Genomic DNA, 24,146 nt, shown 5'->3' with positions numbered 1-24,146 from the left:
GCCTCTCTGTCTACTTGTGGTCTCTGTCTGTCAAATAAACAAATAAAATTAAAAAAAAAAAAAAAAAAAGAACAGTCCCCCTGCTACTGGCACAAAGGGAGAAGAGATGGTAAAAGTGTGTCTGTGTTTATGATTTCCCGTTGCTCAGAACTTTCTCCTTCCTTGGCAACCTCCTACTCGGCCTCCCAGGCTCACTGTTCAACTTCTAGAACTCTTCCCAATTCCAACCAATGGAAGTAAATCCCTTTCTCTGTGTCCCCAGGGCCTCTAACATCGAATCATCAGGCTGGAATCCGATTTTGCCCCTGGGCCATGTCATCCCCTACAGCCGAATATCCTTGGCTGTGGGCACAGCGCATCTCACACAGTAGGTACTCAGGAGCCTTTTTTTTTTTTTCTTAAAGGTTTTATTTATTCATTTGACAGAGAGAGACACAGTGAGAGGGAACACAAACAAAGGGACTGAGAGAAAGTGTGTTGGGTCCCCAATGTTGGATCCCCTAATAATGGGTCTGTGATTAAAGGAGTGAGACTGATACAAAGTGAAGGTCAAGCAAAGCTTTATTTTGCACCAAGCATGTGACCAGCCAGGGCCACACTTCTTACAGACTAACTTTTCGAGAGCAAAGGCCATGTGGTTGGGCCTGGCCACACACAAGCAGCAAATGAGATTGTAACACAGAAAGCTGCACAGTCATGCAGGTCACACATAAGTGACCAACTGAATTACAATTCACCCCATAGTAGACATTTGGACTAGCCTATCACCTTGGTGAGAATTGGCGCCCAAAAGGCGGAGCCCACACTGTTCGGTAGCTAGGGAGACAGTATGTGGGCTCCACTGATTGGATGTCTCCACCTGACCCGACTCATCCCTGCATTCGGGCTCTGTTATCTCTACCTGACCTGACCCACCCTTGTATTTGGGCTTTATTACCTGGGACTGGTTTCCCAGACTTGCTTTTAAATAAGTTCCCCTAGCAGGGCAGGGTCAATTTAAGTTTTACTGCATAAACAACAAATTTCTGTTTAGCTGAGGTGGGGCTGCTCTGGCTAAATAGGCCCTTACAAGAGAAGCAGGCTTCCCACCGAGCAAGGAGCCTGATGTGGGGCTCCATCCCAGGACCCTGGGATCATGACCTGAGCCAACAGCAGACGCTTAACTGACTGAGCCATCCATGTACCCTTCAGGAACTGCTTACTGAGCAAACATAACTCCCCAGCAAAGCATCCTTGTCTCCTACCCTAAGCCAAGGGGGAAATATCTATAGGTTTGTCAGGATAAAACCATGAATAAGACATAAGTGATCGGTGCCTGGGTGGTGCAGTCCGTTAACTGACAGACTCTGGATGTCAGCTCAGGTCATGATCTCAGGGCCATGAGATCAAGTCCCACATCAGGCTCCATGCTCAGTGCAGAGTCGGCTTGAGATTCTCACTCCTCCTCCCTTTCCCCCTCCTGCTCATGCTCTCTCTCTCTAAAAAGTAAATCAATAAATCTTGAAAGAAAAAAAGATGTCAGTGAGACTCAGTTCCACAATGGTGGGCCTCCTGAGAATAGAAGGTGGAAGAAACACGCACACTTCATAACAGGCTCTTTCCCTAGGACAAGACTAAGGGAAGGGACCCAGAAATAGCCTAGTCCAGGGGCACAGCCTTGCCACACATTAGACTCACCCAAGGAACTTAAATTCAAAACAAAGCAGTATGGGGAACTGCCCTTGGAGACACCCACTTCACTCTATAGAGTAGGTTGTGGGCATCCTTACTTCTCACAAGCTCCCCAGATGCTTCTAATGTGCAGACTTGGTGGAGAAGCACCAAGCCAGCCCACCCTCCTTGCCATGTGCACTCAGAGGCGGAAGGTGCCTTGTCTGCATCCAGGGTTTACAGCCAGCAGTGGGACTGGGACCCAGACTCTTCTTCTTCTGCCGACTAGGGATTCCCCGGGGAAGTCTCCTGTGGGGTCAGCATGGCACAGGCCTGAGCTCCCGCAGGGTGCATCTCAGCACAGGGAAAGGCCAACATGCTTCCTGCACCATATGTGAAGGAGGAACATCCTGTGCTCCCCTTAGGGTCCACTGTGTCATTCCCCTATGCTCACAGGGCTGACTGGTGCATCCCCCGCCCAGCAAACCAGTGACAGGAGAAAATTATTTTCCAACTCTGAACGTGCCAGTCTAGCCTCTCTCCTACCCTCATTTCTTCTTGATAAATAAATACACTCCTTCCACAAGCCCATTTTCCAGGGAAAACGCAGGTGCGGGCAGACCAGGGTTCTAAATGCACTGGAGCAAGGAGGCTTAGTATCGGCAGGATTGTGGAGTGGGGTTTCTGCCAAGATCCTTGTAGATGCTTGCTAAGGCAGAAGCCCACTTCCTCTTCTGTTTTGTTGTTGTTGTTGTTGTTTTAGCATGTCTAGACCCCGTCAGGCCCCAGAAGGAATAGTATACCTATTTTTTGAGTGCCTGCTGTATACTTAGAATTCTCTTCTCCATCTTGCCCTATTGTATACACGTACTCCTATTTCAAGACTCAGCCTCACCTCCTTCAAGAAGTCTTTCCTACTCCCCAGATAAGCTGCCTCTGGCTATGGACAGAAGCAACACACATCCTCTCAGGAAGGGCCTGACTTCGATCCAGGCCAACAGAGATTATAGCAAAGCTATTGATTAGATACTGATGCATCCTGACTTTAGACAATTTAAAATATATTTTTTAAAAAGTCCTGCAGCGGGGACGCCTGAATGGATCAGTCCGTTAAGCGTCTGCCTTTGGCTCAGGTCATGATCCCAGGATCCTGGGATCAAGCCCCTCTTCAAGATCCCTGCTCAGTGGAGTCTGCCTCTCTCTCTGCCTGCTGTTCCCCCTGCTTGTGCTGTCTCACTCTCTCTCTGTCACCTAAATAAATGAAATCTTTAAAAATAAATAAATAAATAAATAAATAAAAAAGAAAGTCCTACAGCAGATTGGGCAATGAAAAGCAACCAAGCTAAACAGCAAAAAAGAAGAAAAATAATAATAAATGAGAATAGGTTTAGGGAACTCTGTGAAATCATCAAGTGTAATAACATTTGCATTATAGGGATCCCAGAAGGAGAAGAGAGGGACAAGAGGGCAGAAGACTTATTTGAAGAAATAACAGCTAATCTGGGGAAGGACACAGACATCCTGATCCAGGAAGTGAAGAGAGCCCCTAATAAGACTAATTCCCAGAGGTTCACACTGAGACACATAATAATTAAAATGACCCAAAGTAGGGGTGCCTTGATGGTTCAGTCAGTTGAGCATCCACCTCTTGGTTTTGGCTCAGGTCATGGTCCCAGGGTTGTGGAACCAAGTCCTGTGTAGGGCTCTGCACTCTGTGGACTCTGCTTAGGATTCATTCCCCCCTCCTCTCCTTCTGTCCCTTCCCCCACTCACACACACACAGACACTCTCTCTCTTTCTTTCTTTCTTTTTTTTTTTAAAGATTTTATTTATTTATTTGACAGACAGAGATTACAAGTAGGCAGAAAGGCAGTCAGAGAGAGGAGGAAGAAGGCTCCCTGCTGAGCAGAGAGCCCAATGTGGGGCTTGATCCCAGGACCCTGGGATCATGACCTGAGCCGAAGGCAGAGGCTTTAATCCACTGAGCCACTCAGGCGCCCCTCTCTCTCTCTTTCTGAAATAAATAAATAAAATCTTAAAATGACAAAAAAGTAATTGAACTTTTAATTTTAAAGATTTTTTTTTTTTATTTGACAGAGAGAGAGGGAGAGATCACAAGCAGGCAGAGAGGCAGGCAGAGAAAGAGGGGAGGAAGCAGGCTTCCCGCCGAGCAGAGAACCCCATGTGGGGCTTGATCCCAGGACCCTGAGATCATGACCCCAGCCGAAGGCAGAGGCCCAACCCACTGAGCCACCCAGGCGCCCCTGAACTTTTAATTTTAAAAGCAGCAAGAAACACCAGAAAGTTTATAGTAGCAATGTCCACAATAGCCAAACTATGGAAAGAACCTAGATGTCCATCAACAGATGAATGGATCAAGAAGATGTGGTATATATATGTAAATGGAATACTATGCAGCCATCAAAAGAAATGAAATCTTGCCATTTGTGATAATGTGGATGGAACTAGAGGGTATTGTGCTTAGCGAAATAAGTCTATCAGAGAAAGACAACCATCATATGATCTTCCTGATATGAGGAAGTGGAGATGCAACGTAGGGGGTTTGGGGGGTAGGAAAAGAATAAATGAAACAAGATGGGATCAGGAGGGAGACAAACCATAAGAGACTCTTAATGCACAAAACAAACTGAGAGGGGCTAGCGAAAGGGGGTAAGGAGAGGGTGGTGGGGTTACAGACATTGGGGAGGGTATGTGCTATGGTGAGTGCTGTGAAGTGTGTAAACCTGGCGATTCACAGACCTGTACCCCTGGGTCTAATAATACATTATATGTTTATAAAAAATTATAAAAAAAATAAAATAAGGGGGAACAAAAGTAAAAAAAAAAAAAAGCAGCAAGAAAAAAGAAAACAGTTACATACAAGGGCAACTCCATATAGCTATTAGCTGATTTCTCAGCAGAAATTCTGCAGGCCAGAAAGAGTGGCATGATATGTTCAAACTGCTAAAAGGGAAAAACTTACAACCAAAAATACCCTACCTGGCAAAGTAATCATTCAGAATAGAAGGAGAGAGTTTCCTAGACAAAGAAAAGTTAAAGGAGTTCATCACCACTAAACCAATCTTACAAGAAATATTAAAGGGAATTCTTTGAGTGGAAAGAAAAGGCCATCACTAGAAGTAAAAAAAATTGTGAAAGGGAAAAAATTTCACAAGTAAAAGGGAGCATACGGCAAAGCAATAGGTTAATCAGTTACAAAGTTATACAAAAGATTTCCCTCCACCATGCTGGCTCACACAATCTCTAAAAAACAAAACAAAAAACCATTCAAATGGAGGGGGAAAAAAAAGCCAAGATAGCAATACTTTTATCAGAAATTAATAAGCTATAAAATAAAGACTGTAGCAGGAGATAAAAGGACACTACATAATGCTAAAGCTATCAATCCAACAAGAGGATAGAACAATTGTAAATATCAATGCACCCAACATAGAGTTCCCAAGTACATAAAGCAATTATTAAGAGACACAAAGGAAGACATTAACATAATACAGGGATAGTAGGGGACTTTAACACACCACATACATCAATGGACAGAGCATCTAGACAGGAAATCAACTAGGAAATAGTGGCTTTGAGCAACACATTAGACCAGATAGACTAATGAATATGTACAGAACATTCCATCCCCAAAACAACATCCCCAAAACATATTCTTTCAAGGGCACATGGAACATTCTCCAAGACAGATCACATAGTATGCCACAAAACAAGTCTCAATAAATTTGAGAAGACTGAAATTATATCAAGCATCTTTTCCACAACCATATGAAACTAGGAATCAATTATAAGAAAAACACTGGAAAAACACAAACGCCTGGAGGCTGAACAACATGCCCCTAAAGGATTCAATGAAGAAATCAAAAAGGAAAGGGGAAAAAAAAAATCCACGGAGACAAATGCAAATAAAAATACCACTGTCCAAAATCTTTGGGACAGAGCAAAGTGGTTCTAAGAGGGAAGTTTATGGCAACAGGTCTTCCTCAAGAAACAAGAAAAATCTCAAGTAAACAATCTAACCATACATATAAAGGAGTCAGAAAAAGAAGAACAAGCCCAAAGCTGGTGGAAAGAAGGAAAATAATAAAGATTACAGCAGAAATAAATGAAGAAGACTGAAATAATAGTAGAAAAAAAATTAATGAAACCAAGAGCTGGTTCTTTGAAAAGATAAAATTGATCAACCAGACTCATCAAGAAAAAAAAAGAGAGAGGACTCTATTAATCAAATCAGAAATGAAGGAGGGGGAAAAAAACAACCAAGAACACTGAAATACAGAGAATTATAACAGAGTATGATGAAAATGTATATGCCACCAAACTGTACAGCCTAGAAGAAATGGATACATTCCTAGAAACATACATGCTTCCACAACTGAATCAGGAAGAAATGGAAAATATGAACTGACGAATGACTAGTAATAAAATGGAACCTGTAATAAAAAAAAACTCCCAATAAACAAAAGTCCAGGACCAGATGGCTTCACAGGTGAATTCTATGATGCATTTAAAGAAGATTTAATGCCTATTCTTTTCAAATTCTTCCAAAAATAGAAGAGGAAGGAAAACTTCTAAATTCATTCTATGAGGTAATGAGATATTATCCTAATACCAAAATCAGACAGAGACACTACCAAAGAGAAAAAAGGGGGGGGGGAGAGAGAGAGAGAGAGAGAGAGAGAGAACTACAGGCCAGTATCTCTGATGAGCACAGATCGCAAAAATCCTCAACAAAATATTAGCAAACAGAATTCAACTATACAGGGGCACGTGGGTGGCTCAGATGGTTAAGCATCTGTCTTCGTTCGGCTCAGGTCATGGTCCTGGGGACCTGGGATTGAGTCCTGTGTCTGGCTCCCTGCTTGGTGGGGAGCCTGCTTATTCCTTTCCTTCTACTGCTTCCCCTGCCTGTGCTCTCTCGCTCTGTCAAATAAATAAATAAAATCTTAAAAAAAAATAAAAGAATTCGACTATATGGTAAAAAAGTCAGTCACCACAATCAAGTGGGATTAAGCCAAGGATGCAAGAGCAGTTTAATATCTGCGAGTCGTTCAAGGTGATACATCATACTAACAAGAGGAAGGATAAAAATCACATGATTATCTCAACAGAGGCAGAAAAGGCACTAGACAAAGTGATATCTGTTCATGATGAAAACCACAACAAAGTGGGGTTAGAGGGAACATATCTCAACAGAATAAAGATCATTCATAAAATCCACAGCTTACATCATGCTCAATGTAAAAAACTGAAAGTGTTTCCTCTAAGATCAAGAACAAGACAAGGATGTCTACTCTCACTGCTCTGATTCAACGTACTGGAAATCCTAGCTACAGCAAGCAGACAAGACAAAGAAGAAAAGGGATCCATACTGGTAAGGAAGAAGTAAAATGGTCACTCTTCGCAGATGACATAATATTACATATAGAAACCCCTAAAGACTCCACCAAAAAACTATTTGAATTGATAAATGAACTCAGTCAAGTTGCAGAATACAAATTAATATACAAAAATCTGTTGCATTTCTATACACTAATAATGAAGTAGTGGAAAAAGAAATTATGAAAACAGTTCCATTTGTAGCAGCACCAACAAGAACAAAATACCTGCGAATAAATTTAACCAAGGAGCTGAAAGACCTATACCCTGAAAACTATGAGACATTGATGAAAGAAATTGAGGACAACACAAGCAAATGGAAAGATATACCATGATGGGAAGAATTCATAGCATTAAAATGTTCATATTGGGCTCTCTGCTCAGAAGGGAGCCTGCTTCCTCCCCTCTCTCTCTCTCTGCCTGCCTCTCTACCTACTTGTGATCTCTGTCTGTCAAATAAATAAATAAAATCTTAAAAAAAAAAGTCCATATTACCCAAAGCAATCTACAGATTCAATGCAATCCCTATCAAAATGCCAAGAGCATTTTTCACGGAACTATAATAATTGCTCCTAAAATTTGTATGGAACCACAAAGACCCCAAATAGCCACTCGATCTCTAGAAAGAACAAAGTGGAAGGTATCACAATCCTGGATTTCAAGATATACTACGAAACAGTAAGGTGCTAGCTCAGAAACAGACACATAGATCAGTAGAACAGAACACAAAGACCAGAAAGAAATACATGATTATATGGTCAATTAACTTATAATAAATGAGGCAAGAATGTACAACGGAAAGAAGATAGTCTTTTCAATAAATGGTGTTGGGAAAACTGGACAGCTATACACAAAAGAATAAAACTGGACCACCTGTCTAATCATACACAGAAACTAACTGAAATGGATTAAAGACCTAACTGTGAAACCTGAAACCATAAAACCAAAGAAAATAGAGGCTGGGGACACCTGGGTGGCTTAGTCGATTAAGCATCTGCCTTTGACTCAGGTCATGTTCTCAGAGTCCTGGGATCAGAGTCCCAGGTTAGGATCCTTGCTTCTCCCTCTGCCTCCTGCTCCCCTTGCTTGTGATCCCTCTCTCTCTGACAAATGAATAAATAAAATCTTTTTTAAAAAAGAAAGAAAACAGAGGTACTAATCTCCTTGACATTAGCCTTAGCAACATTTTTCTAGATATGTCTCCTCAGACAACAGACACAAAAGCAAAAAACAAAGGATCAGGACTACACCAAAATAAAAAGCTTTTGCACAGCAAAGGAAATCATCAAAACAAAAAGGCAACCTATTGAAGATATTTGCAAATGATATAACCAATAAGGTTATATTCAAAATATAACCTTATATTCAAAATATATAAAGAACTTACACAGTTCAACACCAAAAAAAAAAACAAACAGCCTGAAATGTGTTCAGATCTGAACAGATCTGAATAGCCACTTTTGCAAAGAAGACATTCAGATGGCCAACAGACACATGGAAAGATGCTCAACATCACTAATCATTAGGGAAATGCAAATCAAAACCACATGAGATATCACTTTGCACAAGTCAGAATGACTAGTATCAAAAAGACAAGAAATAACAAGTGTTGGTGAGAATGTGGAGAAAAGGGAACCCTCATGCACCATTGGTGGGAATGTAAATTGGTGTAGCCACTGTGGAAAACAATATGGCGGTTCCTCAAAAAAATTAAAAATAGAAATATCACCTGATCCAGTAATTCCACTGCTGGATATTTACCCAAAGAAAACAAAGACACTTATTTGAAAACATATATGTACCCTTATGTTTACTGCAGCATTATTTACAATAGCAAAGATATGGAAGCAACCCAAGTAGCTCAGTCTCATGACCCTGAGATTATGACCTGAGCGGAAATCAAGGGTTGGATGCTTATTCAAAGGAGCTCCCCAGGAGTTCCCAATCAATCATTTTTAAATAATGTTGGTGACAGATGATGACTACACTTACTGTGATTAGCACTGAGTAATGTATAGAATTATCAGATCAATATGGCATACATCTTAAGGTACTATAACATTGTATGCCAATTATTCTCAGACAAATAAATAAATGTTAAAAGGAAAAGTCTTACAGGGAATGAAATATAGAGGCGTCCTCAGGTCCTGGTGATAATGGAGAAAAGGGGCGTCTCCTGACTGCGGCCTCCTCCCAGACCAGCGCGGAGTTGCTCAGATCTCCCGTGGAGATCAGAAATGGAGAAATCTGGATGACTTTCTGGTTGAAAGTCCTGACCCCTCCCTCAATCCTTCATTTACTCCTCCAAGCATTTTTCTGAGCACTATCCCTGTGGAAAGGAAGTGTTTGGCCTGGGGCTACCCTGGCAGCCTGGAGGTGGCCCCAGCCTTCCCTGTCCTCTCCCTAGCACGGAACCTGCCATTCTGTGGGAGGGAAGCTGCTTTCACCCGCCTGAGGGCTAAACACGGAAAATTTCAATGTCCATCCGGACAGGACTGGCAAAGTACAAACTAGAATATTTCTGTGATGACTAGGGGTAGCAGTCAAGAGGAAAGAGCAAGATTGCTGCTTGTCAATGCAGAGAGAGCTGCATTGACCTGTGTAAACACTAGGTTTCAGAACACCAAGGACAGATCCTGCCTTCTGCACTCCTTTGCCTGCCTGAGGGCATGGCTGTGAACTAGTTTCCCCACAGTGGCCTGCCTCCTCCAGGAACACGTGCAGTGAGTGAGAGCTAGGCAAAGGCCTGGTCCACGAGTGTCGGCAGCATCTTTAGGTGTTGGGTAAGAATGGCGGCTGGAAGAAGTTTGGAGGGTTGAAAAACAATGGAAAGGCCACTGCAACGCCAAACACACCCACCACCTGAATGACTAACAAGGTTATTTCTAGTTCAATAGGCAGCCAGAGGTCCCTGTCCTATCCCAGCCCTTCTAGGTTTCTGAAATCTGCGAGTCTCCCAAGCTGGGCTCTGGTCAGTGCACGGTAAGAGTCCAGTGCTAGATTGCCTCCATTTGGACTTTGTGCAAGCAACAACCTCCGTGTGCCTCAGTTTCCTCACTTGTGAAACAGGGATCGTGTAGCACTTAGAGGGTTGCCTTGTGGATTCGGGGATAAAAATCTTGTCGAGTCCCAGGGATGGTGAACGCACACGTGCTAAGTCAGTGCCAGCTCTTACTGTCGGTGCTCCCACCTCCCGTGGCCCCACAGTCCTTACCCTGAATCTCAGCGGACTCATCTGTAACACGGGAATGACAATGATGTTAATGATTAGAGGAGAAAGAAAGCTGTGTTAGGATCTGTGGTTTGTGTCAGCGGGAGTTTGTGCCTCTGTGAGTTACATTAAGGCTCATCAAACTAGGGAGATTCTACGGCTGAGCCACCCAACGCCCACCACTCTGTGCGCAGTAGCGAGGACCACCTTCGGCCTGAGTTCAGGCCCCAACACCCAACCCCAACCCCCCAGACTCCCTTTCTTCAAGAGGGTCGGCTGTGGGTTCCTCTGCGTGAGGGGAGAGGCCTACAGAATGTCCTGGGACCCGGGGAACCCTGCGGGAGGGCGAGGGATCCCCACCGTAGTGGGCGGGGCCCCGTGTACCCTTGGGGTCGGGGACACCTCAGCTGCAAGTCTGGTTATTCCAGGAAAAAGAAATAGAAAATACAGCAGAGGCGGCGGCCACGGGGCCGGGAGCCGGTTATCTCCCCGTCGGCTTCCGGCTCTGATAACGCCTTGACGGGCGGGGCCGGACCGGGCACCCCGAAGTGGCCCTGGGTGCCGGGCCGGGAGAGCCTCCACTTGGCCAGGTCCCTCCGCCTGCGGTCGGAGCCCTAGAAGAAGCGCCCAACCCCGGGGGAAGCAGCACGTCCCCTGACACCCGGGGCCCCCGAGGTGGGCTAGGGCCTGTGACCGGGGGGACCGCGACCCGCGGGACCAGCCAGCTGCTCCGCACCGCCCCCCCCACCCCCCGCCACGCTGCGCCGGGAGCCTCAGGGTCGCCCCCTGCCGGCCCCTCCAGCTCCGCTGTCCGCCGCACCGCCCCGCGGAGCTCCGCTACGCTGCCAGCCCCCCTCCCGAGCTCCGCCGCGACTCCCCGCGCCACCCCGCCGTCCCCCGCTGCGCCCCGAGCCCCGCGGCTGCTCCACCGCCCGCGTCTGTCCGCTCCGCCCCCGTCCCGGAGCCCCGCCGAGCTCCGCCGCTCCCCGCTGTGCCCCGCGGTGGGGGGGGGGCGAGCCCCACAGCCACTTCTCCGCCCCCAGCGCCACCCCCGCCGGCCCCCGCCGGCCCCCACTGCGCCCCGAGCCTCCCTGCCGCCAAGCGCTTACTTTGCAGACACCGGGCTGCGGCCAGGAAGAGGGCCAGGAGCCCCAGGGATACGCCGCGGTTCTTCCTACTCCCGCTCGCCAGAGGCCTCATGAGCAATCCCTGGGCGGCTCGGGCCGGGCATGGGCGTCCTGCGGCGCGGCGCGGCGCGGCCGGGCCCGGCTGTGCGCTGTCACCGCCGCGGTGCTGCTCCCGCCCGCCGCCTCTGCCCTCCTCCCCTGAGTCCGCAGGTCCTCCAGGGCCAAATGCTGATGAGCTGTTTGTATTGTGGCTGAGCCAGTGGGAAGAAGTGGGAAGGAAAGAGGAGAGACAGAATGGGAAGCGGTGAGAATGCACACACTCAGAAGTAAACAATGGCAAATAATGAGCCAGTCTCCTTCCGTTCACACCCAGTTCACTGGTATCGATTCCAGATTCGGCTGGATGCTGGACGCTGGACGCTGGATGCTGGATGGTGGGAGGGAGGGAAAGTACCAGCTGTTGCCTGAGGACCAAGAGAAAGGATCCTTATAATGGCTTCAGGGTCAAGGAGGCTTTTAGGAAAATGAAGGGATAGCCTGGGGTGGAGGGGTGAGAACAGGGGACAACAAGGGAGCCTCAGGCTCGGATACTAGTGACACCCATCCACCACCCATCATCTGCCCATCCACCCATCCACCCATCCATCAACCAACCTTCCCTCCATCCCTCCATCCCTCCATCTATCCAATTGTTCGCTGACAACCTGCCTGTTTGTTTGCACAGGGCCTGGCACATGATAGATACTCAGAGAGTACTGGGGGAATGTTTGAGCCAGAGAATGTTTGGTTCAGGAATGTGCACCTGGGGCCCTCGGAGTCTGCCTGGATTGCTAAAATCGGAGGTTACAGACCTGGGACCTCCTGGAGGACCATCTTGCCTGTCTCGTGGAGAGGCCCTGAACTAGGAAAGATGCCAAGATGACACAGCCTGAGCCAGCTGTGAGAGATTGAGCCCTAATGACATGATTTGAGCTCCGAGATTCTGTACACTTGTCTTACCTCTTATAAGCAAGTAAATACCTTCTTTGGGAGAATTTAAACTAGATTTCTATGATGTAGAATTGAGAAAGCCCAGGCGAGCCACAAGAGAGATTGAGCCCTAATGACATGATTTGAGCTCCGAGATTCTGTACACTTGTCTTACCTCTTATAAGCAAGTAAATACCTTCTTTGGGAGAATTTAAACTAGATTTCTATGATGTAGAATTGAGAAAGCCCAGGCGAGCCACAAGAGAGATTGAGCCCTAATGACATGATTTGAGCTCCGAGATTCTGTACACTTGTCTTACCTCTTATAAGCAAGTAAATGCCTTCTTTGGGAGAATTTAAACTAGATTTCTATGATGTAGAATTGAGAAAGCCCAGGCGAATGAAAGTAAACTTCTTGACCGTTTTCTGTTTTCTTTATTCCATCTGTGAGGATTTAGGAATCATTCATCCAACTTGGATCAAATCTGCCTTCATACCAGGCAATGTGCTAGGCTCTGCAGCTCCAAAGATGACTAACGTAGGGCTCCTAGTCCTGAGAAGTTCACTAGTGGAGACCGACTGGTCCCAATCGGGAAAGGTGTCCAGGCATGAGGGCTCTTCCTGCTGAGGTCAAGGTGTGAGGAAATGGACTGTTCTGCTCACTGGAGTACACCTGATACCTGGCACATGGCAGGTGCTTAATAACTACTTGTTAAACGAGAAGAACTGAAGTCTGAGAAAGTTAAGAGAAAAGGAAGAATTTCATGAGATTGAGCGCTGATAAAGGCTAGAGTGACCCAGTGACGCTGAGTCTGGCCGTGGAGATGTGACATCAACTCTCTGGAACTCTGAGGGGACTGGCCTGGGCCAGAGATGGGCAATCCTGTCCACACACTGGGAATAAAGCACCAGGACCAGGGTGTCCCTCCAGTTCAATGGAATCAGATGCTCTGGGGTGGGGGCCTGGCATTAGTATATTTCAAAAGCTCTCTGAGGGATTCTGATAGCCAGCCAGGGCGGAAAACCACTGTTCTGCATTAGTTAGATGCTTCTTCTGGTCATGTTCGATGACACTTAAATCTTAGATTGTCAGATCTTTTCTTTAGAGTAGGATTGCCTAGAAGAGGGAGCTAGCACGAGTCCATTTAAGACTTGATTACATTGACCATTTCCTTTCCCCTCTCTCCCTCCCTCCCTTTCTTTCTTTCTTTCTACGAGTACCTATTTTTTGGTTTGTTTTAAAAATTTTATTTATTTACTTACAGATTTTATTTATGTATGTACAGCACAAACGAGGTGGAGGAGGGAGAAGGAGGCTCCTTGCTGAGCAGGGAGCCCCACATGGAGCTCGATCCCAGGACCTGGGATCATGACCTGGGTTGAAGGCAGATGCTTAACCGCTTAACCAGCTGAGCCCCTCAAGCACCCTCACCAATATCAAGTAAGTGCCTGCTTGATCCCAGGCATGACCTCAGTCTGGTTGAGGCAGAGAGGGAGGAGTGGGGAGGAAGACTAGAAAAGTAGATTGGGACTAAGACTTGAAGGGGTCCGCATATTCAATACTGAGGGAGCTTTTTTTTGCCAGAAGGATAGAATTCACACCTAACCTGATATATTGACTCCTTCTCTGCCACAGTATATGCCACTGGCACTTTTCGGTATTTGGTGACTCTTTTCACCAACCAACCATTCTGGGAAAGAAAAAAAAAAAAAAATCAACACCCACCAGTGCTTATTTTCTCAAAAACTTTAGAGCCATTTTTTACTTCCAAGAGAAATAAATGATGTGTGTGTTTATATCGTCCAAGCTTTATAACAGCCGTAGGTCCCCATAGAGTTCTCATTTTTGAGATTTTTAAACTTTAAATATGCTATGATTTTAAATATGCTATTTCATTGTTCCTGTAAGGACATACGAATTTGTCAAACCATATATTCTGGTGTTTTATTCTGGAAAACTGATCATTGCTTTCAGATGATCTGTTAACTTCTTGCTTCTTGCTTCTTTCTTGGAAATAAGCTTCTTGTTGGGGCAGCTGGGTGGCTCAGTCAGTTAAGCATCTGACTTCTTTTGGTCTCAGCTTAGGTCATGATCTGGGGTTCGTGAGATCGAGTCCTGGGTTGGACTCCACTCACACTGTGGAGTCTGCTTGGGATCCTCCCACCCTTTCCCTCTGAGTCTCTCTCTCTCTCAAATAAATAAATAAATCTTTTTAAAAAAGAAAGAAAATATGTTTGTTGTGTATTGCGCATGGACGTTGTTATGGTGCGAGATGGGTGCTGAGATGCAAGAGGATGGAATGTTACTGTACGGGAGACCTATAGAAACTGTGTTAAAATTGGCTCCTTGGACCTGCATTTTTATGGTGCCTTATAGTGTACTAAGTAAGGCTCTTACACCAAACTGGTTTGGTCTACACTGCCTGCTCCATGCAGCCTGAGTGCGCAGCCTCTGTGATCAGAAGCTGTGATGACTGACGTAGGCAAGTCTTCTCCCCTATTAGCCAGTAGTCCTGTTAAAGGTGAGCGTATTCTCTTTTGTCCTGATGGCAGGAGAATAGAGAGGCCGGGGACACAGTGGAACTGTGGCTCTGGAGTCAGACAGACCCAGGAAAAGCCCAGTTCTTCTACTCTAAACTTTGTGACCTTAGGCAAGCGATTTAACATTTTTTTTTTTAAGATTTTATTTATTTATCAGAGAGAGAGAGGGAGAGAACAAGCACAGGCAGACAGAATGGCAGGCAGAGGTAGAGGGAGAAGCAGGCTTCCCGCCGAGCAAGGAGCCCGATGTGGGACTCGATCCCAGGCCGCTGGGATCATGACCTGAGCCGAAGGCAGCTGCTTAACCAACTGAGCCACCCAGGCGTCCCTAACATTTTTTTTTTAAGGTTTTAAAATATTTGTTCATTTGAGAGATAGGACGCACGTGCGCCCGAGAGAGAGAGAAAGAGAGAGAGAGAGAGAGAGAGACTGACTCTGACTGAGAGAGTAAGAGGCAGATTCCCTCTGGAGCAGGAGCTCAATGCGGGGCTCGATGCGGCTGGTTCACTGGACCCTGGGATCCTGACCTGAGCGGAAGGCAGACGGTTAACGACTGACCCACCCAGGCGCCCCATAATTTAACATGTCTTTATAGCAGTCTCCCTAGCTGTAAGATGGGATTCCTCTATTACTACTTACTGGTGCTGCTGTGAAGGTCAGTAAGACACAGGTGGGAAGGCGGATGATTCCACGGAAAACCCTGGGTCCGTTATCACAATGTCCAGCTCATAATAGGTGTGTAATGGGTACTCAGTAATGGAATAAATTTCCTTGAGGCATTCTTGCTTTTTAGTCTTGGGCTCAAAGATGATACTTCTGAAGGGCAGAGACCATTTCTTCTAGATCTTCTATGGATGATGCTATGCAGGGCTGGGCATATTAAAGGTATTCAGTAAATATGCAGTGGGGGCAGTGTGGTGGATGGTGTAAGGGCCTATTCAGCCAGAGCGGCCCCACCCCGTTGAACTGCCATTTTGTTGTCAAACTTAAATTGACTCTGCCCCACCCTTCCCAGGGGAACTTACTTAAAAACAAGTCTGGGAAACCAGTCCCAGGTAACAAAGCCCAAATACAAGGGTGGGTCAGGCCAGGTGGAGACATCTGATCAGTGGGGTTCTGTTTGACGGTAGGCTTGATTCTTTTTTTTTTCTTTTAAAGATTTTATTTATTTATCAGAGAGAGAGAGAGAAAGCACGCAACCAGGCAGAGAGGCAGGCAGAGGTGGAGAGAGAGGCAGGTTCCCCGCCAAGCAAGGAGCTGGATGCGGACTTGATCCGAGGACCCCGGGATCATGACCTGAGACGAAGGCAAGTGGCCCAACCCACTGAGCCACCCCGGCATCCCGATCAGTTTGATTCTTGATGCCTGGTGCGAAATAAAGCTTTGCTTGACCTTTGCTTTGTATCAGTCTCGCTCCTTTAATCACGGACCCATTACTGGGGGACCCAACGTTGGGGACCCAACAGATGGCAAAAAGTCTAACTTGAATCCTGGTCTTAGCTGTTCCATTCCAGAAATGATTTTGTATCACTGGGTTTCAGTTTCTTCATTGGTAAAAATTAGATGTAAGGCATTGAGTACATGGCCTGGGGCAGATGCCGTGTGCTTAATCTCAGAATATGGTCTTCAGTCCAACATAACAAAACAAACCTAAAAGTGAGAAAGACAAAAGCGGTTTTCCTGAACTAGCCAGCGTTTGTGAGCTAGCTGGCCCACAGGGTCTGACATTACCTTCCCGCGCCTGGATGGGCTGGGTTTCCCACCTGACAAGGCAGGCACTGAGCTGGCCCAGCCCGATTTCAATAAAAGTCAATGAAAAAAGTCACAAAGTCAGGGCACGGTGAAGGAGTCCTGGCAGAGTAACATAGGTCTGATCAAAGTTTAAGAGTCATATTTTTACAATCACAATTTACCACTGTATTCAACAAAAAATTACCATGAACTGCACGCCACACAGAATTTTCTGATCCCGTGGACCATTGAGGAAAACACCAGCATTGGAGCAGTCTTCATGGAAGAGCTGCTGTTGTTTAGAATTGTCAGGACTTGGGGATAATAAAAACTTTTAGGTGGGTCTTATTCTTATTTTGAAATTCTCTTAGACACTGAAACTCCTTCTTGCTTAAGGGGCCAACTGTTCCCAGCCTCTGGATCATCAGGGATTGAACATAAGCCTGTGCCCTTGGGCTTGATTTCTTTGATTTCTTACAACCTGAACATTCTCATCTCAGCACAAACAACATTCTCTTTGAGAGGCTTCCAGGAGCCCTGTTCTATTGACCTTCATAGTCACGGTCCCATGTCTTACAACCAACCTGACTGAGGTTTAATTAATGTGCAGGAAATGGCATCCGTTTAAAGTGTGCAATTCGATGAGTTTCATTATATGGATACACCCATGAAACAATGACCATGATCGAGATACAGAACATTTCCGACACTCTAGATGGTTCTCTGCGCAGCCCGTCCATCCTTCTTTCTGCCCTCAGCCCTAGGCAACCACTGGTTTGTCAAGACCAATGTGTTTGCATTCTCTAGAATGTTACGTAAGTAGAATCATATAGCGTGCAGTGTTTCTTTTTCACCCAGCATTGTTTTGAGTTTCACCCATGCTGTTTGTTATGTCCCAATAATGGGTCTGTGATTAAAGGAGCGAGACTGATACAAAACGAAGGTCAAGCAAAGCATTATTTCACGCCAAGCATCAAGAATCAGACCGACTGGGGAGCCTGGGTGGCGCAGTGGGTTGGGCCTCTGCCTTCGGCTCAGATCATGATCTCAGGGTCCTGGGATCGAGCCCCACATCGGGCTCCCTGCTCAGGGAACCTGCTTCCCCCTCTATCTCTGCCTACTTGTGATCTCTCTCTGTCAAATAAATAAAATCTTTTAAAAAAAGAATCAGACCAGCCATCAAACAGACCGGCCGGGGCCAACCCTTACACAGAAGACGACCCCTCCCTGCTTTCCAGACTAACTTTTATAGAGCAAAAACCATGTGGTTGGGCCTGGCCACGCACAAGTGGCCAATGAGACTGTAACACACAGAGAAAGCTGCACAGTGATGCTAGGTGACCAATTGAGTTACAATTTACCCTATAGTAGACATTTGACCCAGCCTATCACCTTGGTCAGAATTGGCACCCAAAAGGCTCCCAAAGGGCGGGGCCCATACTCTTTGGTAACTAGGGAGACAGTATGCATACCCCCCTACTTATCGGATGTCTCTACCTGGCCTGACCCACCCTTGTATTTGAGCTTTGTTACCTGGGCCTGGTTTCCAGGACTTGTTTTTAAGTAAGTCCCCTGGGGGAAGGGGAGCAGGGACAGTTTAAGGGTTAAACGACAAGGTTATTGTTTAACCTCAATGGAAGCCTCTGGCTAAAATATAAAAATATAAAGTAGGTCCTTACACTGTTGTATGTGTCAGTGTTTCATTTCTTGTTCTTCCACTACATGGCTAATCTGCAGCTTGTGTATTCATTCACCTGCTGATGAGCATTTGGGTTATTTTCCATTTTTGCTTATTGACATCAGCCTGTTTTATTGTCTTCATTGCACAATGATTATATGATATCATCTTGGGGTTTTAAAATTTATTTTATTTTTTTGTTATTTTATTTTATTACATTTTTTAAAGGATTCTTTAAAAATCTTGTTTTTTGGGGGCTCCTGAGTGGCTCAGTGGGTTAAAGCCTCTGCCTTCGGCTCAGGTCATGATCTCAGGGTCCTGGGATCTAGCCCTGCATTGGGCTCTCTGCTCAGCAGGGAGCCTGCTTCCCTTCCTCTCTCTGCCTGCCTCTGCCTACTTGTGATCTCTGTCTGCCAGATAAATAAATAACATCTTTTAAAAAATCTTGTTTTTGTTTTTTTAATTTAGTTGTTTTTGTGACTCCCCTCTTCTCCTGAGCTAAAGCAAAAAAGACCTTAGTCTCTTGTTGTTCACCGTACCTGCCATGGGGGACGCATGATAGGAGCTCCTGAGGGCAATAATTTCAGTTACTTCATCTGTGTAATTAAAAAAAATGATTTATTAATTTATTTGAGAAAGAGAGAGACAAGGAGAGGGGCAGAGGGAGAGGGACAGAGAGACTCTTGAGCAGACGCCCTGCTGAGCAGGGAGCCCAACACTGGGCTTGATCTTACAAACTGAGCTGAAACCAAGGGTGGGACCAAGCACCCCTCTTCATCTGTAAATGGAACATTAACCATACTATCTCACAAGGTTGTTGTGAAGATACAGGTCCATTACTACCAATGGAAAGTCAGCGCTGTCCTAAGTCTCTCAGAGGTGGTAATTGACTCAGTCATTCAATCAATTAATATGTCCCATGTAGAAAAGTGCTGTATCATTCTACCCATTTCACAGATGGGAAAGTTGAGACACAGAGTTAGTAAGTGCCAGAGCTTCAACTTATGCTCAGGCTGTTTGGCTTATGAGACTGTTCTCCCCATCACTCCATTATTCTGTTTCTCTACCTTACCAAAGGATAAGTTGGTCAAGTCAATGTTACTATATTTTCCCAGTAAATTGACTGTGAACCCTTGTTTGTACGTGTGACCCAGGAGACGCCTAAGCCCTTTTGAAGGCCATGTGAGGGCCGGCCGGACAGTGGGGGCCGCTCCTGAGGGTGTCCACATTAGCATGTAAGCCACCCGTTAACAATGGCAGGGGACCAATCAATGCCAAATGGTCAGTGTCAGGGAGGTGCCACCCCCCAGGGATGGGACACCTATTTTCCAGTTTGGACCATAAAACACTTTACAAAGAATAACTGTTTAGGAATATTCTTAGAGTTACAGCTTGTAAACCCTGTTTAGAGCCTGTTGTCTGAGTGGGCAATCTGGTAGGGGCCCTCGGATCCAGGGAAGGGCTGGAGGGAGGGGAACAATAGCTGAGCTCCTCGTAGTAGCATAGCTCTGCGCTGGGCTGCTTCCAGTTCCGGTCATGATCCCGGTGTCCCGGGATCAAGCCCTACATCAGGCTCAAGTCTGGTTCTCCCTCTGCCTCTCCCCCTGCTCATGCTCTCTCTCACAAATAAATAAATAACATCTTAAAAAAAAAAAAACCCACAGGGGTGCCTGGGAGGCTCAGTGGGTTAAAGCCTCTGCCTTCAGCCCAGGTCATGATGTCAGGGTCCTGGGATCGAGCCCCGCATTGGGCTCTCTGCTCGGCAGGGAACCTGCTTCCTCCCTCTCTCTGCCTGCTTGTGATCTCTGTCAAATAAATAAATAAAACCTTAAACAAAATAAAAAAAAAATTTAAAACCCCACATATTTATTAACTCGCAGTTTCTGTACTCGGGGACACTTAACTAGATTCTCTGCTTCAAGGTTTCCCACAAAGGTGTAGTCAAGGTATTGGTCCAGGGTCTCTCAGAAGACTGCTGTCAAGTCCAGCTGTAGTAGGATCTGTTTCCAGGCTCACTGAGTTCCTTACAGGCCCTGCACGGAGAGTCTGTTCCTTCTTGGCTGTTGGCTGGAGGTCACTCTCAGTTCTTTGTCACTCGGGACTCTCCGACATGGAAGCTTACTTTATTAAAGTCTGCACGAGAGAGAATCAGCCAACAAGATGGAAGTCACCGTCTTTTATAACCCATTCATGGAAATGACATTTCATTACTTTTGCTATGTTCTGTTCATTAGAAACAGGCCACTAGGTCCAGCCCACACTCAGGGACAGAGGATTCATGAGGGCTTGCCCACCGGAGGTGGAGATCACTGGGGCTATCTTGGCAGTCTGCCTACACCACCACCTCAGGGACTCCAGTGTGTACCAGGGTTGAGAACCATTGCTCCAGAACATGGACGTCAAAAAGCCCTCCCTTATCTCAACTCGGTTGAAACACTAAGGGAAGCTGGAGTGATGAAAGGGATTTCAAGGTTCTATCTGGGAACAGTTGGTAACTGAAGAGTTCTGTCAGCCAAGGTCAAAGGATAAGGCAGATATGGAATATGCCATCCATGGTCTAGACTGCCAAACCAAACACAGACTTTTGGAGTAAATTGGTAACCCTCTCCAGTCTCCTCCAGTCTTCTAACAATAATTATTTTTTTCTCATTTGTTTGTAACCTCACTTGTTTAAGCCGAGTTGTAGGTCTTTCCTCAAACAATACTGTGAGTAATAGCTAACACGTTTTGAGGGCTTACTAAATGCCAGGCATTTTTCTAAGTGGTTTATATCTAAGGCCCCATTTAACTCACAACAACTTAATGAGGAGAGTTATGATTAATACCGTCACTTCCAGTGAGGAAATTTAAGCAGAAAAAGGGTTTTGGTTTTTTTTCTTTTAAGATTTTATTTATTTATTTGACAGACAGAGATCACAAGCAGGCAGAGAGGCAGGCTTCCTGATGAGCAGGGAGCCAGATGCGGGGCTCGATCCCAGGACCCTGAGATCATGACCTGAGCTGAAGGCAGAGGCTCAACCCACTGAGCCATCCAGGCACCCCAGAGAAAGGTTTTTATTTATTTTTTAGAAAAGAAGAGAAAGGTGGGGAAGAGGGTGGGGAAGAGGGCAGAGAGAGAGGGTGAGAGAGAGAATCTTACGCAGTCTCCACCCCCAGCATGGAGAGAATCTTACGCAGTCTCCACCCCCAGCATGGAGAGAATCTTACGCAGTCTCCACACCCAGCACGGAGCCCATGGGGCTTGATCTCATGACCCTGAGATCATGACTTGAGCTGAAATCAAGAGCCAGATGCTTAAGCAACGGAGCTACTTAGGTGCCCTGAAGCAGAGAAAGATTAAGTAACTTGCCCGGGTTGCGAAAAATAAGTGGTGGGACTGAGATTCAAACATTTGGATGGTCTGGACTCCAGAATCCCTGCTCTTAAACTCCTTGTTTAATATAAAAAATCTTCAGTATCTATACTTTTCCATTTATGTTTGTCATGACATTGCCATTTATAAAGTGAAAAATTGGAAACAACGTACCTGTCCAGCCACCGGAAAATGGTGAGGTACATCATGATACATCTTTATGATGACAGAGCCCGATGTGGGGCTCAATCTCATGACCCTGAGATTATGACCTGAACCAAAATCAAGAGTCAGATGCTTAGCCAATGAGCTACCCAGGTGCCCCTACCATAGATTAGTGCATGGAAAATTAGGGCATGGAAAAATGGCCCTCTGTTTCAGAGACTTACAAGCCTGCAGTCAAGGTCAACTGCAACAATTTGTCTGTTTTTGAATTTCATATCAATGGAATCATATTCTTCTGTGTTTGGCTTCTTTCAGTCAACATAACATGTCAGAGGTTACTCATTATGTTGCATTCTCCTTTTTACCGCTGAGTAATATTCCATTGTATGAATATACCATGATTATTTTCTTATTGATGGACATTTGGGTATTTTCTAGATCTTGGCTATTATGAATAAAACTGCTGTGGATATTCATGCTTTGTTATTATGTGATAATAGGTTTCACTTCTTTCAGGTATATACCAAAGAGTGGAATTGATGGGTCATGTTGAGTTTGCTGGTATGTTGAGTTTATGAGAAAAGTAAAGGACAGTTTTCCAAAGTGGTTGTAACATTTTACACTCCCAGCAGCAATGTGTGGAAGTTCTGGTTGCTTCTCCATCCTTGCCAAATTATGTCCAGTCAAATTTATAGCTGTCTTGTGGGTATAAAGTGATAACTTGTACTTTATTTTGGGGGGTTGGGAGGACTCCCCCCTCTTTTTTAAAAGATTTTATTTATTTGAGAGAGAGAGCAGGAGCAGGGAGAGGAGCAGAGGGAGAAGCAGATTCCCTGCTGGGCAGGGAGCCCAACTCAAGTCTTGATCTGAGGACCTTGAGATCGTGACCTGAGCCAAAGGCAGATGCTTAATCAACTGAGCCATCCAGGTGCCCCAAAGAGGGAATGTCTTTATAAAGTATTATAAAGAAAATAACACAGGGCGCCTGGGTGGCTCAGTGGGTTAAGCCACTGCCTTCGGCTCAGGTCATGATCTCGGGGTCCTGGGATCGAGTCCCGTATCGGGCTTTCTGCTCAGCGGGGAGCCTGCTTCTCTTCCTCTCTCTCTGCCTGCTTCTCTGCCTACTTGTGATCTCTGTCTGTCAAATAAATTAAAAAAAAAAAAAAAGAAAATAACACAGACGTAAAGCTTTTATTCTACCTGGGTTTATTAGTCAAATAAGTTCATTATTTGTTATAAAATTTTCTAACAACAATACAAACTTGATATGATGAAATTTTCAAATGTAACTTCTACATAATTGTTGAGAACTAATGAATTAAATAGACGTAAGTAGTGTTACAGGATTTTTTCCTTTGGTGCCTGTGGTTCTTGGTCATGGCACTTTAAAGAATGAAGTGGTAGACCAGGCAAAGTGGTGGGCAACAAAGCAAGGTCTACTGAGTGAGAGTACAAAGCTCTCAAAGCGGGAGGGGACCTGAGAAGGTTGCTGGGATGACACCTTTTTATCCTGGTTTCAAGTTTGTCTGAGAGATAATTCAAACACTTGCCCAGATTCCTCTGATTAGTCCCCTCTGTGTGTCTCACGTTCCTTTAGGATTGGACTTCTCTTGTGCCCTGAACCATCCTTGCTTTCCTATCCTATAATGGTTGCAGATTGAAGGTGAGGACTTAGGGGTGGGAAAGGTGGGGAGCAAGAGGATAACCCAGAAAGGGAGACAGAGACAGGCAAACTGGACAGCAAAAGGACAGAAAGAGGCAAACTGGCAGAGAGCTGGAAATTAACAAAGATGAAGAAGTGTGACAATAGAGGAAGGGAGGTATGTACAGGGCAAAGGAGGAGAGGGACAATGAGAAAGCAGGAAAAGTGCTAAAGAGTAAGAAGATGTATGTGGGGGGGAACGGACAAAAATAAAGTGAAGGGGGCAAGGAAGGGAAGGGAGGATGGAGATGGGAGATGGCAGAAGGGAGGAGGCCAATGGGAGGGAGAGAAGCCAAATCCCATGCCATCCATCTAACAGGCAGCCTGGGTGTGGCCCAGGACTGGAGGGAAGTATACTTGCCAGTGAGATTTGTCTCCTGCTGATGGGCTGATGCCCAGGAAGCAGAGCTGAGCTGTGCTGAGAGCATCCCCCATTAATATCAGAGGCCCAGACAGCCCTAATGGCCCCTGAGCCTGTAGGCGGCAAAGGGACTGGCGTGCTAATATCATGGGTTGGGCACATGCCAGGCTGTGCTCGTCATAGAGATGGTGTTGCCTAGGGCCATCCTGGGGGCTGATGCCAGGCCAGGGACTAGAGACTCTGAGTCATCTGGAGGACA

At 45.7% G+C, this 24,146-nt stretch overlaps 1 protein-coding gene and 1 pseudogene across 5 annotated transcripts in view; both read right to left on the bottom strand.

Annotated features, from left to right (window-relative positions):
* The window catches only part of VSTM5 (V-set and transmembrane domain containing 5), a 37,913-nt gene extending 25,848 nt beyond the window's left edge, over positions 1 to 12,065 (bottom strand). For all 4 annotated transcript variants that reach the window (XM_082684076.1, XM_082684077.1, XM_082684075.1 and 1 more), the window contains exon 1: positions 11,371 to 12,065. In XM_082684076.1, coding sequence (XP_082540202.1) covers positions 11,371 to 11,461 — 91 coding nt within the window. In that variant the 5' untranslated portion in view covers positions 11,462 to 12,065. The remainder of the gene's footprint in view (positions 1 to 11,370) is intronic.
* LOC309840270 (transmembrane 4 L6 family member 1-like) overlaps positions 11,752 to 24,146 on the bottom strand; it is a 56,280-nt pseudogene continuing 43,885 nt past the window's right edge. The window contains exon 5 of the transcript in view: positions 11,752 to 11,852. The product of the transcript in view is annotated as a transmembrane 4 L6 family member 1-like (transcript). The remainder of the gene's footprint in view (positions 11,853 to 24,146) is intronic.

Source organism: Mustela nivalis (genome assembly GCF_964662115.1).
Source record: "Mustela nivalis genome assembly, chromosome: 9".
NCBI classification, from domain to species: Eukaryota; Metazoa; Chordata; class Mammalia; order Carnivora; family Mustelidae; genus Mustela; species Mustela nivalis.
This window is presented reverse-complemented; position numbering and strand designations above follow the sequence as displayed.